This window comes from Myxine glutinosa, chromosome 8 (genome assembly GCF_964187855.1).
Source record: "Myxine glutinosa chromosome 8, kmMyxGlut1.1, whole genome shotgun sequence".
NCBI classification, from domain to species: domain Eukaryota; kingdom Metazoa; phylum Chordata; class Myxini; order Myxiniformes; family Myxinidae; genus Myxine; species Myxine glutinosa.
This window is the reverse complement of record NC_136268.1, coordinates 1,583,184-1,602,063: the sequence shown is the minus strand read 5'-3', so window position 1 is coordinate 1,602,063 and position 18,880 is coordinate 1,583,184. Positions and strand designations below refer to the sequence as shown.

Genomic DNA, 18,880 nt, shown 5'->3' with positions numbered 1-18,880 from the left:
GATCAGAAGAGGGGTGAGTGAGGAGGTCGGAGGAGTGCGCGAGGAGGTGAGGCACTGTAAGGAGCACATGGAGAAGGAGGTGAGAAAGGGGACTGTAAAATTGCAAGGGGGCATAGAGGACCTGACGCAGGAGGTGGAACAGCTGACGGAGGGACAAAAAGAACTAACGGACCAGGTAAAGAAGAACACAGCGGTAATAGGAGGGTTAAAAGCGACACAAAATGACCTAAAAAATGACTTGGTAGCGACGAAGAGGGAATGTCAGATGGTACGTGAGGGACTGACAACGAGGTTGGACGAGGTGATAGAGGTAATGGAGACGAAGGACCGGCAGGTGAGGACGCACATGGAAACGGTCAAGGTAGCCTTGGAGGACGAGCTTGAGGAGACGTACCGGGGAATAAAAGAGGTGAAGCAGAAATTAGAAGAGGTGGAAGAAGGGGTGAGCGAAATTAAGAAGCGACGGAGAGAGGATAAGAAAGAGATAAAAGAGGAGATAAAAGAATTGGTCCAAAGTCTGTGTTCGGATCGTGATGATGTGCTCATTAACCGGATGAGGGATTCGCAGGTGATGGAGGAGAAGCGAAGAGAAAGAGGACCCGGTGTAAGTGGTGACCAATATGGTCGTGCGTATGATGCGCCAGGGGATTTAAGAAGCTTGGGGGTCGAGATGGACCCGGGTGTTCGTGAGAGGCCGTTGGTGAAGTGTGCGACAGGTCTGGTGTGCGAAAAAGGAGGTGTGCGAGAAAGTCCGACTCTGGGGTGTGTGAGGAAAAAGTGCGTGCCAAGGAGTGAGGGTGCTGGCGAGAGTGAGTCGGTCGTAGCGCGTGTGCGAGGGAGCACATGGAAGCGCGGTGTGGTGAGTGTTACAGAGGGTGTGACGGGAGAGTGTGCGCAAGGGTGTGCGCGAGAGAGGTGTGTAACGGACGGGTGCATGAGGAAAGAGTGCGCTGTCAAGAATGGAGGTGAGAGTAGTGAGAGTGACAAGGAGCGTGAGTTGGTTGTGACAGGTGAGCGAGGATGCACACCTGGAATGGTAGAGCGTGAGTGGGAATGCACGCTGGAATTGGTAGTGAGGCACGTGGTTGGGTGTGCGAATGAGAGCACACCTGTGATTGTCACAGAGGAGGTGACCGAGGAGGGGGCGTGAAGAGGTGTGTTGGTGAGGTGTGCGACCAACGAATGTGTGCCAAAGTGTTCGGTGGTCAGGTGTGTGACCAAGGCTGTGAGTGGAATGAGGGTACCTGGGTGTGTAAGGAAAGGTACGAGGAGCATGGAGACGGCTGGATGTGTGAGCAAGGAACGGGCTGCGGGGTGTAAGCATGCAGGTGAGGCATCGAAGGTAACCGGGGTAGAGGTTAGAGCGACTTTTAGCTGAATCGGGCCCTCGGTGCGTGCCGGGCCTTGCGTTGAACGGCCGCGTCCGTGCTCCACTAGGCGGAGCGGGCAGCTGGATAGGAAGGGTCGTCATGGCGACCACGTTTTGTTGAGACGTGCCGGCAGGTCGAGATCGGGACATTGGATGGCTCCACGCCGAGATGGTGCGTGGGATCTCGGCCCGGGTAAGCCCCCGTCCCTGCACCGAGTGCCGGACGCATCCAGCCGCTGGCACGGAACAACCCGCATTCATGGCTTGGCTTTACGAAGCCGGGCTTTGGACGGGAATTGGCGCACCGAGAGGCAGTAGTGAGTAGACTGGGTGATGAGGTTAGTGTTTTGGCCCCAAAATTAGAGAAAAACAAAATTTGATGATTGGCAAAGGATTGGCAGTAATGATTGGCAGATGATGGATAGTGATTGGCAAATTTTTAATTTGTTGAAATTTGATGTGCAAAATTGGTAGTGAGCGATGGGCCCGGTGGGTAAGGCTGGCATCCCTGCCACCCTTCCCATGTGGGGGCAAAGGAGCAATAGTTTATGGGGTGTATGGCAGTGAAAACTAGCCCGGGTGGGTTAGGATATTGATAGGGATCTAGCGAAGATGACATTAGGTAACGTTAAGGTTTAGTTAGTGACTGATACCTGTAGTGGGGACGCAGGTAGATTAGTATGGATGATAATGACGAGGGAGCGCAATAGTTTAAAGGGACGACTGGGAAGCGCAAGTTTCAGAGGGGAGTAGTTAGATGAGATGATGCTGTGTGAGGATTGAACAGGTGTGATTGCACAGGTGTGCAACTGGACAGGTGTGTGGAGCAGTGTATGAGTAGAGAGTGTGTGGATCAGCGCGAATGCACTTGGGGAGAGAAGGGTGCAGGTGGCACCAAGTGTGAGAGCACAGGTGTGCAGGTACAGGTGTGTGGAGAGAGTTGGAGTAAGTGGTACGGAGTGGTGTGCATGGTGCGAAGGTGTGGATGGGGGAAGAGTGGACCCCTTTCACGAGTACCCGGGGCGGGTAGTGTAAGTGTTAGGTAGAGGGAATAGGTAAATTGTGGTTGGATATTGGCATTTGTGGTGCGGTTGCAGAATGGTGTTGTGGATGGGTGCATTAGTGTTGTGGAAATGGCTGGGCGTGTAGCCTGTTAGTGTGTGTAGTTGGTTGGGCACTCCACCACTGTGAGGATGTCGGCCAGGTGAGGCCGCAGGTGGGCTCTGGGAGCCGTTAGTGTCAGTGGGGCCCGAGGATCCGGAGGACGGACCCGGGTAGCCCAGTGCCAGAGAGGGCACCGAGTGGGGAGAGCGCCAGAGGGCCTTCCCCAGGTAGTTAGGTTAGGGTAAGGAGCAGGTAAGCTCGGAGGCAACTGCAGTGGTGGAGGTGTGCAGGTGGGTAGACCCGCTGGGAGAGGTACACGCCACAGCCCAGAAATTGTGCGAGGGCACCGGGAGATGAATCGGGGGAGTGAGACCCCAAATTGAAAAGCACCACAGTTTGCTCAATGGGAATTGGTTTTTAGAACCCATAGTGTAAGAGGGCCAATGGTTTGGCAGGAGAAAGACCCCGGGTAATGTAAAGTTGTTAAAGTCATTTAGGAAATAGTTAGGATTGAGGAACATGTCGCACCATACGCAGCCACTTACCTGAGGTGATGATGATGACTCCACACCTGTGTTTTCTTTGTTCTGTTGCAGGAAATGAGAATTGCTGTGAGGATTTGTGAGACGCATCACGACGTGGATGAGACATTGGGGTGATTCCATCTCTCCCTCCCTAGGAGGGACTGATGATGAATTGGTGAGAGCAAATTATGATGTTGAATTGGAGATGGCAAATTTTGATGAGAGTTGAAAATGGCAAATTTGATTGGTTAGGAGGGAGAGAAGACGAATTTGGTTTATGGGAGGAACGGGGAAGACAGTAGGGACGTTTGTTGATTTGTAAAGTAGATGTTTATGGGTAGTGTTGTGTTTTGTGGATACAGTAAGGGGTAAGGGAGGGGCCATGTAGGTTACCTGGTGGGGGGGGGGGGCGTACGGTAGGAACGTACCTGTCTCACCTGGTTCCCATGTGCCCCCAGTGTGCATTACCTTACATTGCGTGCACTTTTGCGCCCTTACCACCTTACTCACTTGTCTGTTTCTTTTGTCTCCCACCTCCGAGGATCTGGCTTTGGGGCAGAGAGAGAGGAGAGAGAGGTGCTGGCTCCGCAGTTGTGGGCCTGCACTTTCGCTGCTTGCTGCCTGGATCGATACACCATATGGACCGCAATTTTGGTGGCCACCCACAATGGACCGCAGTTCTTTTGCGGCCAAGCACCACCCGTGGATGGACCTATGGGTCAACGTGGCACCTATGCCATACAGGTGAACCACTAATAGTTGGCACCCTGATGGCCACAATAAGGAAATGGACGCGGTTGGCGCCTTTCTTTATTTTCTAAGGAAGCCAGAACACCAAGTGCACCACACGAAGAGCAAGAGACACCTGCAGGGTTAGGGGTTGTTGTTTTTATTTTAATGAACAATGGTGACTGCACCGGATGGTGCTGACTGTGTTATGGGGTGGTGCTTTTGGTGCTTGGAAGGGGTGCTCTGCACATTATTAAAGGCCGTAAGGCCACAGAGCACTCGTGGGTTGGTGTATCGATGCTGGCATGCGTGCTCTCTCTATGCATAACATCTGCATGTGTTCCTCCAAAAACAGGTCCTGGATCGTAGTGTAAATATCAGCGTAGTCTTGTAAATAATGCTCCCTACCGGCTGTATGTTTAGTTTGCGAATTCTTTGCGCGATTCGGTTATCCTGTGGGTGTGTTTCTGTGAGGAGAAGGGTGCAACGTCGCAGGGGGACATATTTACTCGTTTGTGAATATCTGTAAAACTGTCGCACTCAGGGTAGAGTTAATAGTAGAGGGAACTACATCTGAGTGCCACACTAAAATAGGTAAAATTTATCGGGTCGGGACGCCCCGAGGGTAGAGAAGGGTGCAATGTTGCGGATATGGGATTTGGCCTCCATATCCGCTTGTAAATATTCCCCTATTTCCCCAATACTCCCCAACTATCCCCAATCCCCCATTCCCTAGTCCCATTGTCTGTAAACAACACTCTGTAGAACCGACCTTCCCCTTTTTCCCCCATTAAATGTCGTACCCAGGTCCACCGCATCTCACGTAGACAACTTTCGGACATCTTGCTAGTTATTCTTAGTCTATGTCAGTTAAGGACTCGTTTCCATAAATTCTGACTCTTCGTTGCACCAGAATGTGATTGTATGGCACCAGTAGTGAGTTTAGGACCTCCCCATACCTCCTCCCATCTTCCCCATGAAACAACAACAACAACAACTACAACAACAGAGGGGGGCGGCGCGGCGCGGCGCGGGGAGTGTGCGTCCTCACTCCGGCTTGGTTAGCCGCCATTGCCCATGCGCTCCACGGGGTTACCACGAAGGGGCTGGCTGTCAGCTCCTCGTCAGGGGCGGAGCCCGGTAACCCCCCGCAGCCAGTGAGAAGCGGCGGGCCGATTCCATCTGGGGCGGAGCTAACGAGCCGAGGGCGTGTCACTCCCCGCCGGATATGGGCAGCGACTTACCGGACGTGAGGTCAGATGCGCCCCCAGCTTGGAAAGACAAGTCGCGACCTCCGAGCGCTGAGCGACCTCCCCGCATCTCTGGACCGGACCGGGTCGATTCTGTCCCTGAGCCAAGAGTGCACCTTGAGCCATCGACTACCCGCCTTTCCTTGCCATCAATCCCCGTGTGAGTCAGTCTTGTCCCGTTTATCTGTCGTCTGTCGGGGCTAAGATAAGACCGTGTTTAAGTGCCCACCTTTCTATGCTGTCTCTCTCATCCCTGTAATCTAACCTTCCGCAATATTATAACCTCCTCCGGAGGTCTTGAGAGCCGTACCCCTGGTGTCGTGTCATTTTAATCCAGCCGTTGTGTCCTTTCCTTCATTGATTTAGCATAGCGCGACTCGGCCAAGGTTCGAGTATAATCGGGTAGCTTGTGCGAACACGGCGGCCATTCCGCTCGGCCCAGCATAACATCTTAATAAGTCGTGTCCGTAACAATATTGTTTATTTATAGAAGTGATGTGACATTGTTTATTCGTCGCAATGACGTGATATTATTTAATAGTCACAATGATGTGATATTATTTATTAGTCACAGTGATTTGATGTTGTTTATTAGTCACAATGATGAGATATTATTTATTAATCGCAATGATGTGATATTGTTTATTAGTCACAATGATGTGATTTTGTTTATTAGTCACAATGATGTGATATTATTTATTAGTCACAATGATGTGATTTTGTTTATTAGTCACAATGATGTGATATTGTTTATTAGTCACAATGATGTGATTTTGTTTATTAGTCACAATGATGTGATATTATTTATTAATCACAATGATTTGATATTGTTTATTAATATAAGTGATGTGATATTGTTTATTGGTCGCAATGATGTGACATTGTTTATTCGTCGCAATGATGTGATATTATTTATTAGTCGCAATCATTTGATATTGTTTATTAGTAGAAGTGATGTGATATTGTTTGTTCGTTGCAATGACATGATATTGTTTATTAATAGCAGTGATGTGACATTGTTTATTCGTCACAATGATGTGATGTTATTTATTAGTCGAAATGATGTGACATTGTTTATTAGTCACAATGATGTGATATTATTTATTAGTCGCAATGATGTGATATTGTTTATTAATTGCAAGGATTTGATGTTGTTTATTAATAGCAGTGATGTGATATATTTTATTAATCGCAATGATGTGATATTGTTTATTCGTCGCAATGACGTGATATTGTTTTTTAATAGGAGTGATTTGATATTGTTTATTGGTCACAATGATAATAATAATAATAATAATGCATTTATTTTATATAGCGCTTTTCAGGAAGCCCAAAGACGCTTTGACAGAGTGCAAAACATAATGCATAGCAAAACATAAAGACAATTGCAAAACAAAAGAAGAATCAATAGGGAAATATTCAAAGCACAAAGGAGGGAGAAGGAGAGGAGATAGTCAGGGGTTAGATGCTGTGGGTTAAATGTTGAATGCAGTGTTGAATGATGTGATATTGTTTATTTGTCACAATGATGTGATATTATTTATTAATCGCAATGATGTGATATTGTTTATTCGTCGCAATGATGTGATATTATTTATTAGTCACAATGATTTTATATTGTTTATTAATAGCAGTGATGTGATATTGTATATTCGTCACAATGATGTGATATTATTTATTAATCGCAATGACGTGATATTGTTTATTAGTCACGATGATATGATATTATTTAATAGTCACAATGATGTGATATTGTTTATTAGTCGCAATGATGCGATATTGTTTAATAGTCGCAATAATGTGATATTGTTTATTAGTCGCAATGATGTGATATTGTTTATTAGTCGCAATGATGCGATATTGTTTAATAGTCGCAATAATGTGATATTGTTTATTAGTCGCAATGATGTGATATTGTTTAATAGTCGCAATGATGTGATATTGTTTAATAGTCGGAATGATGTGATATTGTTTATTAGTCGCAATGATTTGATATTGTTTATTAATAGCAGTGATGTGATATTGTTTAATAGTCGCAATGATGTGATATTGTTTAATAGGCGCAATGATGTGATATTGTTTAATAGTCGCAATGATGTGATATTGTTTAATAGTAGCAATGATGTGATATTGTTTATTAGTCACAATGATGTGATATTGTTTAATAGTCGCAATGATGTGATATTTTTTATTAGTCGCAATGATGTGATATTGTTTAATAGTCGCAATGATGTGATGTTGTTTATTAGTCGCAATGATGTGATATTGTTTAATCGTCGCAATGATGTGATATTGTTTATTAGTCGCAATGATGTGATATTGTTTAATAGTCGCAATGATGTGATATTGTTTATTAGTCGCAATGATGCGATATTGTTTATTAGTCGCAATGATTTGATATTGTTTATTAATAGCAGTGATGTGATATTGTTTAATAGTCGCAATGATGTGATATTGTTTATTAGTCGCAATGATTTGATATTGTTTATTAATAGCAGTGATGTGATATTGTTTAATAGTCGCAATGATGTGATGTTGTTTATTAGTCACAATGATGTGATATCATTTATTAGTCGCAATGATGTGATATTGTTTATTAGTCGCAATGATGTGATATTGTTTATTCGTCGCAATGATGTGATATTGTTTATTAGGCGCAATGATGTGATATCATTTATTAGTCGCAATGATGTGATATTGTTTATTAGTCGCAATGATGTGATATTGTTTATTAGTCGCAATGATGTGATATTGTTTATTAGTCGCAATGATGTGATATTGTTTATTAGTCACAATGATGTGATATTGTTTATTAGTCGCAATGATGTGATATTGTTTATTAGTCGCAATGATGTGATATTGTTTATTAGTCGCAATGATGTGATATTGTTTATTAGTTGCAATGATGTGATATCATTTATTAGTCGCAATGATGTGATCTTCTTTATTATAATGTTTATCTGATTAGATGTGATCTTCTTTATATACCTGGAGGTGGCGCTACACGATACACATTTACATAGAGAATTATTTTGTGAATCCCCCTCCTCCCTCCCCCCACCCCAGGACCACCCAAAAAGATAAAACACTCTTTCATATACACTAATTTGGGTCATGCTGATCCGATGTAGCAAGTCTGGATGTAATCTTGCCAGAATTGTCGGAGGAGTAGCACGACAAGCAAACACAAAAAACAAACAAAGAAACACTGGTCCGTGAATTATAGTAAGGATTCGCATTCTCCATTGATAAAACACCAAAGGTACTTAACAAACTAGAAGCAATAACACCTTGGATCAAAGACAACAACAACAACAACAACAACAACAACAACAACAACAACAACATGCATTTTAAGGCCATTTTCCCTGCTAGAGCGGGGCTTAGCCTAAACCTTGGATCAAAGACTGATACAAAAAGAACCAAGATGGCTGGCCGGATGGCCTAGAGGTACACACACTCACCTCAAAGCGGCTTGGTCTGGGTTTGAATCTCGACAAAGCCATAAACTGTCATCCTGGTGTCTCACAGGCAGGGTGAGGAATTAATGTGTGCCGTCCCCCAGATGGACGTTATACTCGGCATCCAGTCTGCCGGAATTAATTTGTGGATGTTAAAGATCCCAAGGTGTCCTTCACGAAGAGTTGGTAAATCATCACAGGCACCGTGAGTACATGGGGAACTGCATGAGCGACACAGGCGTGCCCTCGGGCAATGAGGGTTGTGGATGAAGAAGAAGAAGAAGCAAAAAAAGAAGCAGAAGAAGAGGTAGCAGTAGAAGTAGCAGAAGAAGTAGAGGTAGCAGAAGAGGTAGCAGTAGAAGTAGCAGAAGAAGTAGAGGTAGCAGTAGAAGTAGCAGAGGAAGTAGAAGAAGAAGTATAAGTAGCAGAAGAGGAAGAAGTAGCAGAAGCAGAAGGAGAAGAAGTAGTGGTAGAGATAGAAGTAGATGTAGAAGGAGAAGAAGTAGAATAAGTAGAAGAAGTAGAGGAAGTAGAGAGGTAGAAGAAGTCGAAGACATAGAAAAAGAAGCAAAATAAGTAGAAGAGGAAGAAGTAGCAGAGGAAGAAGAGGTAAAGGAAGAATAAGAAGAGGTTAAAGAAGAAGAGGAAGAGGAAGAAGAACCAAAATGCTATCAACAATATGAAACTTTATATTTCTTTAAAAAGTAGTCTTTGGTTTCCATTAGCAGCCAACATTTGGGAATTCTTGCTCCATTTCAATTTGCTGTCGATCAGCGTCCAAATACTTTTGCTCATAAACTTGTTCTGTCCCATAGTCCATGAATTATAATCAAAGGGTCATGGCCGTCTGCTAAGCGGTAAAAGAAACATCAAAAATAATTTCCTTTGTCTTATTGACATAAAGAACTAAATTATGACGTCACAGCATTCCAGAAACTTCTGGACTTCATTCACATATTCATGCTCATCGTTCAGTCGGAACTCGGAATCCACTAATTACTCGATCAATTGAATATTTGATAAAACTACAATTATGACTTGAACTACTGCAGTCACGCACATAGAGATTACAAGGGTAACAAAACAGGTGAGAGAACATAACCACGTGGTGCACCTAGACACAAACACCCAACGCGTGACACCGCGTTATTACCCATCACCTGCTGTGGTCTATCCGCCCAAGAAAACTGTGAATTAATTTGACGAGTGCGGTACCTGTGCTATGCACGGGCGGGAGGCCAGAAGCAAACAGACAATGCAGAAACGGCAAATGCAAAAGCATGAAACCTTTAAATTCCACATACCTGTAGCACCTTCAGTCGCACGTCAGACACCTTCAGTCGCACGTCAGACACCTTCAGTCGCAACAACTTTCGGTGGACAGCAAGTTCGTGAAAGACTTCCATGAAAAACGTACCCGTTCGCAAACAAACGGGTACGGTTGTTCCATACCGTCAATGGCGAATCTGCATATGGCGATCCGCAAATATCACGCTCAGAACGTAAAACCGTCACGGCATTTCGTCATTCACTTGAACTCCATATCTCTTTTTTTCATTCCAAACAGCATAACTCCAATCACAAATTAAACTAGAACGCCACTCAGTAGAGCGCATACTCCCGCCATGGGTCAAGTTGGAATAGTACGATTTCACAAAAGTTTGAGGGAGTAGTTCAGTGACAACACAAGACAAGACAATACAAGACAGACACTGCACAGATATATATTTAGAATATATAGAAGATAATGTTAAAAAAAACAAGGCAATTTCACTTACATTTTCGGATTCAGCGTTCAATTCTGTATAAGTGAGTGTATTTTGAGGCATGTGCGACTTCAAATAAAATTGTAAGCCAGGAAAAACGTTCGTTTCATTCCTTCGGGATACAACATGTAAAACTGGCCCAAACGTCAAAACAAAACTCGCTCATTTCAAGTCGTACAAGCTAATGCGACCACTCATTCTTCTGGGAAGAATCCCGTGCACATGCTGGTCACACTTATAACTCACCTAAGTCTTTATAAGTTCATCAAATACTGACACCGCGATTGACATTCGCTGAGGTAAATGTTGATATCTCTTCTGGGGTTAAAAAAACAACAAAAAAAAACAGTTTTAAAGCATTATACGTATCAAACGATACATTTTAAGAAACGGGGAAACCTAATATACACTTTGGTGGTTTTAAAATGACAGAATATGTCTTCATTAGAAAAAAAAAATGAACATTGAAGACGACGCTGCTAAAAAAAATACACCGCTCTAGCGCATAACCACGAGTTTAAACTACATTTTCAACAAATATGAAAACTATTTTCATATCACAATGTTCATTAAAAACACCTCACAGCCATGTGATTTAAAAACACCTCACCACCACGTCATTTTACACCTCACCACCACATAATTCAAAATACCTCACCACCACGTGATTCAAAACCACCACCACATTATTAAAAACACTTCACAACCACGGAAACAAAAGTTTCAGGGAGCAGTTCAGTGACAACAGACACTGCCCAGATATGTAGATATATAGATAAATAAACCTGAAAATCGCAGAGCCAGAATTATTTTTTGGTCTGGGAAGCCCATGCGAGGTTTCTTTTTCTTCAGCCTCTCACAACCCTAGGTGAATATGCGATCTTTTTTTTAAAAGTTCGAATTTTGCCAAATCTGTTTCATTCGTTTGTTAATATACCTCAGTGTTACGGATTCGTCACTTCCGTTGTTGTGGTTTTCATCCACTGTAAACATTTTTGATTCCACACTATTATTATTGTCATTTAAGGGAGATAGAGATTACTGTTTCCAGAAGTTAAAAAAGTTAATTTTTTTAAAGAAACAGGAAACCGGATCGGGAACCGGACGACGAAGAGGAAGAGCAAGTAAAGAAGGCTGAGCGAGTGATTCGGAGAAGAAGCATAGTTGCTTTGCGGTCTGGAGCGAACGTTGGCGAGCAAGAGTCACGAGTGAACTTTGGGTTTCCCAGGAAAGGGATTCCTGCGACAGAGTTTTTTTATCGCTGTGACAGATCAACCTGCATGTCAGGTTTTGCGGTCGATTTCGAGGAGAATCATCGTCGTGCCGTTACGCCTCGAGAACGGGCTGTCGGCCATTTTGACTCGCGTGCTTTGCGCATCGCGCAAGGTCTTTGCTTCGCTTCAACCGTTTTCACCGCATTCAGACGTTTATCTGGTGTGGGTGTGTATAACGTGGATTTTGAAGGTTAATCGGCGATTCGCCGATTTGGAGCCGTGAAACGTCCATACCCGAGGGTGTGATTTCCCAGTCGCCTGGAGGGCGCCTTTGGATTTCCCAGTCGCCTTTGCGCAGCTTTGGCCGCGTGACTGTGACTGTCATCCGAACGGGATTCTGGTCTCAATTAGACATCGTTCTGACGATCGCTGGAGCGGATCGACTTTGGCTTGAAGCCGCAATCAACTTTGGTTTGAAGCAGGGAAAGAGACATTGGGAATGTTCTTGTTTCTCTCACTTGGAGCACAGTGAGTTATATATTATGAAACTGATGGTACCATCATAGGATATATATTGATTGTACTTTTGTTTACTATTATTGTTGTACAGTTATTATTGTGTGATCTTAATACAATATTTGTTTGTTGGTAACAATTGGTGTGGCTTCACCATTGATCTTTGACATACAGAATAACATATTTTTCTGCCGTGACTCCTCTAGGGGCTCGGAGGTACACCGCGACCAGGGGGTTGGGGAGGAGCACGTAACATCAGCCATTGACAAATCTGGAATTATAATTTTATTTGAGGTTCAAATTAACCTGGGACATTGTGTCAAACGATGCCTGCAAGTCTGTACATGTGATAAATTAATTAATCGTCCACAATCGAAGACTCTTCTTCTTCACGCAATAACAACTTCCAGCTTCCAGACCGTACATCCAATCATCTTCAAATTTTGCACACTTGTTACTCTTCATGACTTCTATTACAGTGTGGTTTCATGTCGATCAATGAAGTGGTTCAAGAGATATAAATGTTTTTATTATTTGCGTTTAATTAACGATATCTGCCAAACCACGTGACCTATCGCAAATTCCAAAAGAGCATTTTAGTAGACTGATATGCTGAACAGATTTGTGAAGTTTCCCCTCGATTGGATCATAAATGAGGGAGGAGCTAGGTTTTAAATGTTTGTGATTAAAAACGTCATAACTCTGAAACCATGTGATGCATGACGTCATGCTCACTGACTTTTTTGTTCGTCATGGGTATGCGATTCTGCCTGCAAAGTTTGGCCTCGATCTGTTCAGGCGTTTTGGAGAAAATTGGATTTTAGTGTTTTTCACTCAAAACAATATGGCGGCCGAACCACGTGACCTGTGATGTCATAATTACCATTAAAATATTCTGCAGACCGAGTCCCTCCTATGGTAAAAATTTGCTCTCAGCCGGTCCAAATATTGCAGAGAAAATGGTTTTTAAAGGAAAACAGAAAAAAAATTCCCCAAAAAACTTCCCCAAAAAACTTCCTGGATCCGGAATAATTTCCTGAGCTTCACCAAAAACTAATCAATTCTTCCTTATCCCAAGTGCAATCTTCCCACCAACTTTCATCCAAATCCGTTCAGAACTTTTCTAGATATCTTGTTCACAAACACACGAACACATACACGCACGCACACACGCAGTAATAACATTAATATAAAAATAAACTTTTAACAACATTCGTGACATAAACAAATATTTAAATCCTGATGTGAAGTTCCCTACGGTTGGGTGAATACAATTACGAATTCAAAATCGTAATTGTATTCACTCAATTCCAATCATCAATTGATACTTTAACAAAATACTGTTTTAAATGACGGTTGTGTTGGGATATTATCAGACCAGATCATTGCCGTAATCTGTCCACTTCCACATTCGCGGCAGGTTCGTTGCGGTACCCGTGACAATAACGTTATGCGGGAGTCCAAACCTGAAAATGCTGGAGACCAAAGCTGAAATTGGAAAAACGTTATAGCCTATTTTACTTTAGGGGGTCCCAGGATTACCCACCCAAAATTTCGTTGCGAGCGGTTCAGCTGTTTTTGCGGTACCTGGGAACAGACGGACAGACGGACAGATGGACAGACAGACATTTGGTGAATTATAGTAAGATGTGTTTCATTATTTGTCCACACTATCTCAATCTTGAACTCTGAACCTGCCTGACCTTTATCGAAGGCCAGGTGAATATTGAAGAGAAAGAAACCTGTAATGGAATCTTTTCGGTGGACGCGGACACACCGGAGGTAGGTCGGTATGTAGGTATGTAGATATATAGATATGTAGGTATGTAGTGTACTCACACAAACGCGTGGTACATGAAAGCCCATTCCCGTGGTCGTTCCAGCACGTTGTAGAGCATGTTCTGCACAAGTCGGTATCTTGCACTTCTTCTTGCGGCTCTCCGGGACGATGGCTCCAGCAGTAGTGTGCTGGGACGGTGGAGACGATCCTTCGCCTGGACCTCGCCGTGCTCTCCAGACAATCCCGTGCCATTGTGCGCCTTCTCGATGTCATTTTCCGCCGGATCCTCAGACATGTCTAACAGAGGGAGCAGGAACAGGCATGACAACGCTGAGTGACCTTCAGGCCTTTCCAGTGTCCCGGGTTCGACTTCGGGAACATGTGGCTTCGTCAAATCATAATCCACACACAACACGGGTTAATATTCCCCAACAGGCAAACTTTTCCAACACTTGCTCTTCCAAATTTGCTGCAGCGGCTTGTCGCTTTCACTCCACTACTTTCCCCGCCTGCTGCAGATTCTCCCCACAATCCCTCCCACCTGTTCCTGATTCTCCCGGCAATCCCTCCTGCCTACTCCAGAATAGCCCCCACAATCCCTCCCACCTGCCCCAGTTTCTCCTCACAATCCCTCCCACCTGCTCCTGATTATCCCCACAATCCCTCCTGCCTGCTCCAGAATATCCCCCACAATCACTCCCACCTGCTCCTGATTTTCCCCACAATTCCTCCTGCCTGCTCCAGATAATCTCCACAATCCCTCCCACCTCCGCCAGATTCTCCCCACAATCCCTCCCACCTGCGCCAGATTCTCCCCACAATCCCTCCCCCTGCTCCAGATTCTCCCCACAATCCCTCCCCCTGCTCCAGATTCTCCCCACAATCCCTCCCCCTGCTCCAGATTCTCCCCACAATCCCTCCCCCTGCTCCAGATTCTCCCCACAATCCCTCCCCCTGCTCCAGATTCTCCCCACAATCCCTCCCATCTGCGCCAGATTCTCCCCATAATCCCTCCCACCTGCGCCAGATTCTCCCCACAATCCCTTCCCCCTGCTCCAGATTCTCCCCATAATCCCTCCCACCTGCGCCAGATTCTCCCCATAATCCCTCCCACCTGCGCCAGATTCTCCCCACAATCCCTCCCCCTGCTCCAGATTCTCCCCACAATCCCTCCCACCTGCGCCAGATTCTCCCCACAATCCCTCCCCCTGCTCCAGATTCTCCCCACAATCCCTCCCCCTGCTCCAGATTCTCCCCCCAATCTCTCCCCCTGCTCCAGATTCTCCCCACAATCCCTCCCACCTGCGCCAGATTCTCCCCACAATCCCTCCCCCTGCTCCAGATTCTCCCCACAATCCCTCCCCCTGCTCCAGATTCTCCCCACAATCCCTCCCACCTGCGCCAGATTCTCCCCACAATCCCTCCCCCTGCTCCAGATTCTCCCCACAATCCCTCCCCCTGCTCCAGATTCTCCCCACAATCCCTCCCCCTGCTCCAGATTCTCCCCACAATCCCTCCCACCTGCGCCAGATTCTCCCCACAATCCCTCCCCCTGCTCCAGATTCTCCCCACAATCCCTCCCCCTGCTCCAGATTCTCCCCACAATCCCTCCCCCTGCTCCAGATTCTCCCCACAATCCCTCCCACCTGCGCCAGATTCTCCCCATAATCCCTCCCACCTGCGCCAGATTCTCCCCATAATCCTTCCCATCTGCGCCAGATTCTCCCCACAATCCCTCCCACCTGCGCCAGATTCTCCCCATAATCCCTCCCCCTGCTCCAGATTCTCCCCACAATCCCTCCCCCTGCTCCAGATTCTCCCCACAATCCCTCCCCCTGCTCCAGATTCTCCCCACAATCCCTCTCACCTGCGCCAGATTCTCCCCACAATCCCTCTCACCTGCGCCAGATTCTCCCCATAATCCCTCCCATCTGCGCCAGATGTTTGATGCGTGAAACACGCGGGGAAAGGGAGACGGGTCAAAATGCTTGTTTTCGCTTGCCAAGCCGGACGTTCCTTATCACCGGTTTCGAATGGAGTGCTTGCTTGAATGCTTAAGCCAATCGGCGAGAACTCTGCAAGAAACTGGGTAACTGAACACAGCCCTGGGGTGTTTGTCGTTGCAATGTACGGATGGATGTGTCATGGATCGTGAATAAATCAAGGAAGAGTATGTGAGTATGTGAGTATGTGAGTATGTGAGCAGCCGAGCATGTATGTATGTATAGTATATAGTATATACATAGACATATACACACATACATACGTATGACGTTGATGGAGCACGTGTTGAGCCATGAATGGTACAGGATGTACAAATTAAAGGATCAGGTCCGGTTGTCGTTATTAAATAAATTTATTCAAGAAGCAAAATCAGAATAAAGCGAATTACAAATCTCTTCGTCCTGGCAAGAGGTACGGGTGTGTTCTTGTCGGCCGGGTGTGTTCTTGTCGGCCGGGTGTGTTCTTGTCGGCCGGGTGTGTTCTGTTACCAAGTTTCACGACGATCTACATAGTACGTACTCAAAGGTTAATATATTATCTCTAGAAAAGCTCCGTTTGTGCTTTATAGTCTAATCACAGGTGTACTGTTACAGGTTACAGGTTACATTTTGATTGATCCTCGAGTGAAAATGTGCAAGATCAGGAGATCTTTGGCCTACACCAGTTGGTTGCGCCACCTCATGATGAAAGTGCAACGAACGAAACGACTCAATAAAAGGTTCAAATCTGAACAAAACTGGACGATAAGAGTGTGAGGCAGTTTTTACAATATAACACACAAACACACACAATTAAATAATGCCAGAGCTATAAAGAGAGAGAGCGAGTTTACAACAAACGCCGAGCACACCAACCGTGGGCCAAAGATGGTGCTGCCCCATCACTCACCCCGGATGGAAGCGACCGAGTTCAAGTCCCTCAATTCAAGGGGATCTCTTAAACCCCAAATGTCGCACCCCATGGTCGCTGCCTGCTTGTCACGCTTCCTAACGGCCATGGGTCCAGGGTGTTCTTGATCGCCATGAGCAGTACAGGAGGCCTCACACGATCATCATGACAACACAACCGAATGTTCTTCTCTTCGCAAAAAGCAGCTGTGCGACACCAGCAGGGGCGTTCACCAACAAACAAGCCTGCACGCACTAACACTCCCTATGTACATCCAGGCATGCACGAACACTCCCTAGGTTCCTCCTGGTGTGCACTAACCCTCCATATGTACATCCTGGCACACACGAACACTCCTTATGTACCTCCTGGCATGCACTAACACTCCCTATTTTCCTACTGCCACACACGAACACTCCATATGTTCATCCTGCCTTGCACTAACACTCCCTATGTTCCTCCTGCCATGCACTAACACTCCATATGTTCCTCCAGGCATACACGAACACTCCCTATGTTCCTCCTGCCACGCACTAACACTCTGTATGTTCCTCCTGGCATGTACTAGCACTCCATATGTTCCACCTGGCATGTACTAACACTCTCAATGTTCCTCCTGGCATGCACTAACACTCCCTATGTTCCTCCAGCCACACACTAACACTCCATATGTTCATTCAGGCATACACGAACACTCCCTATGTTCCTCCTGCCATGCACTAACACTCCCTATGTTCCTCCTGCCATGCACTAACACTCCATATGTTCATTCAGGCATACACGAACACTCCCTATGTTCGTCCTGCCATGCACTAACACTCCCTATGTTCCTCCTGCCATGCACTAACACTCTGTATGTTCCTCCTGGCATGCACTTGCGCTCCCCGTGTTCCTCCTGCCATGCACTAACACTCCCTATGTTCCTCCTGCCATGCACTAACACTCTGTATGTTCCTCCTGGCATGCACTTGCACTCCCCATGTTCCTCCTGCCATGCACTAACACTCCCTATGTTCCTCCTGCCATGCACTAACACTCTGTATGTTCCTCCTGGCATGCACTTGCACTCCCCATGTTCCACCTGGCATGTACTAACACTCTCAATGTTCCTCCTGGCATGCATGAACACTCCCTATGTTCCTCCTGCCATGCACTAACACTCCCTATGTTCCTCCTGCCATGCACGAACACTCCCTATGTTCCACCAGGCATACACGAACACTCCATATGTTCCTCCTGCCATGCACTAAAATTCCATATGGTCCACCTGGCATGTACTAACACTCTCAATGTTTCTCTTGGCATGCACTAACACTCCCTATGCTCCTCCTGCCACGCACTAACACTCCCTATGTTCCTCCTGCAACGCTCAAAAAAGCAGATCCACAAGAGCTTGTTTATAAACCCACGCCGATTGTGTGCGTGACCTTCCATGACCTCTGGCATCCATTCAGATATTCCCAGGGAAAGAATGGATGATCTGTGTGTATAGTTCTTTATGGAAATTCCTGAATTTCATCCAGGAGCGTCGTTACTGTATAAACTGAAACCTTTGGTGGAATCAATGAGCTGTAAGTTACACTTGTACTATACTCATGCTCCTCAACAGATGTAACACACGACACCTGCTCTCTCATTATACCTATCTTATTATAATAGAGCAAACGTATATATGTCATTATGTTTATATGCGACTAAAACGTCTTCTTCTTCTTCAAGTAAAATGAACACCCTCTTAATTACGTTTAGACTGCTGAGACCCCTCAGACCTTTGACGACCCTTTAATTCCCCCAATACCCTGAAGACCACCAATACCCCTGAAGACCCAAAATACCCAAAAGACCCCAAATACCCCGAAGACCCAAAACACGCCAAAGACCCAAAATACCCATGAAGGCCCTGAGGCTCAAAAAAACCCTGAAGACCCAAATGGTCCCAAAGACCCAAAAAAACCACAGAGACCCAAAAGACCCAGAAGACCCAAAACACCCCGAAAACCCAAAAGACCCAGAAGACCCAAAACACCCTGAAGACCCAAAACACCCTGAAGACCACAAATACCCTTAAAGACCCCAAAGATCCAAAATACCCTTAAAGGCACAGATGATCCAAAAGACCCTGAAGACCCAAATGGTCCCAAAGACCCAAAATACCCCGAAGACCCAAAAGACCCCGAAGACCCAAAATACCCTTAAAGACAACGAAGATCCAATTCGCCCCAAAGACCCAAAATACCCTTAAAGGCCCAGAGGATCCAAAAGTCCCTGAAGACCC

At 45.6% G+C, this 18,880-nt stretch overlaps 1 protein-coding gene across 2 annotated transcripts in view; it reads right to left on the bottom strand.

The window, feature by feature from the left end:
• The window catches only part of LOC144893133 (potassium voltage-gated channel subfamily KQT member 5-like), a 35,484-nt gene extending 18,439 nt beyond the window's left edge, over nucleotides 1-17,045 (bottom strand). The window contains exons 1-2 of one of the 2 annotated variants that reach the window (XM_078782774.1): nucleotides 16,606-17,045; nucleotides 13,773-14,010 (exon numbers count right to left, since the gene is read on the bottom strand). In XM_078782774.1, coding sequence (XP_078638900.1) covers nucleotides 13,773-14,010; nucleotides 16,606-16,714 — 347 coding nt within the window. In that variant the 5' untranslated portion in view covers nucleotides 16,715-17,045. The remainder of the gene's footprint in view (nucleotides 1-13,772; nucleotides 14,011-16,605) is intronic. The other variant, XM_078782775.1, reaches the window with a different exon arrangement.
• Nucleotides 17,046-18,880: the final 1,835 nt, after the last annotated feature.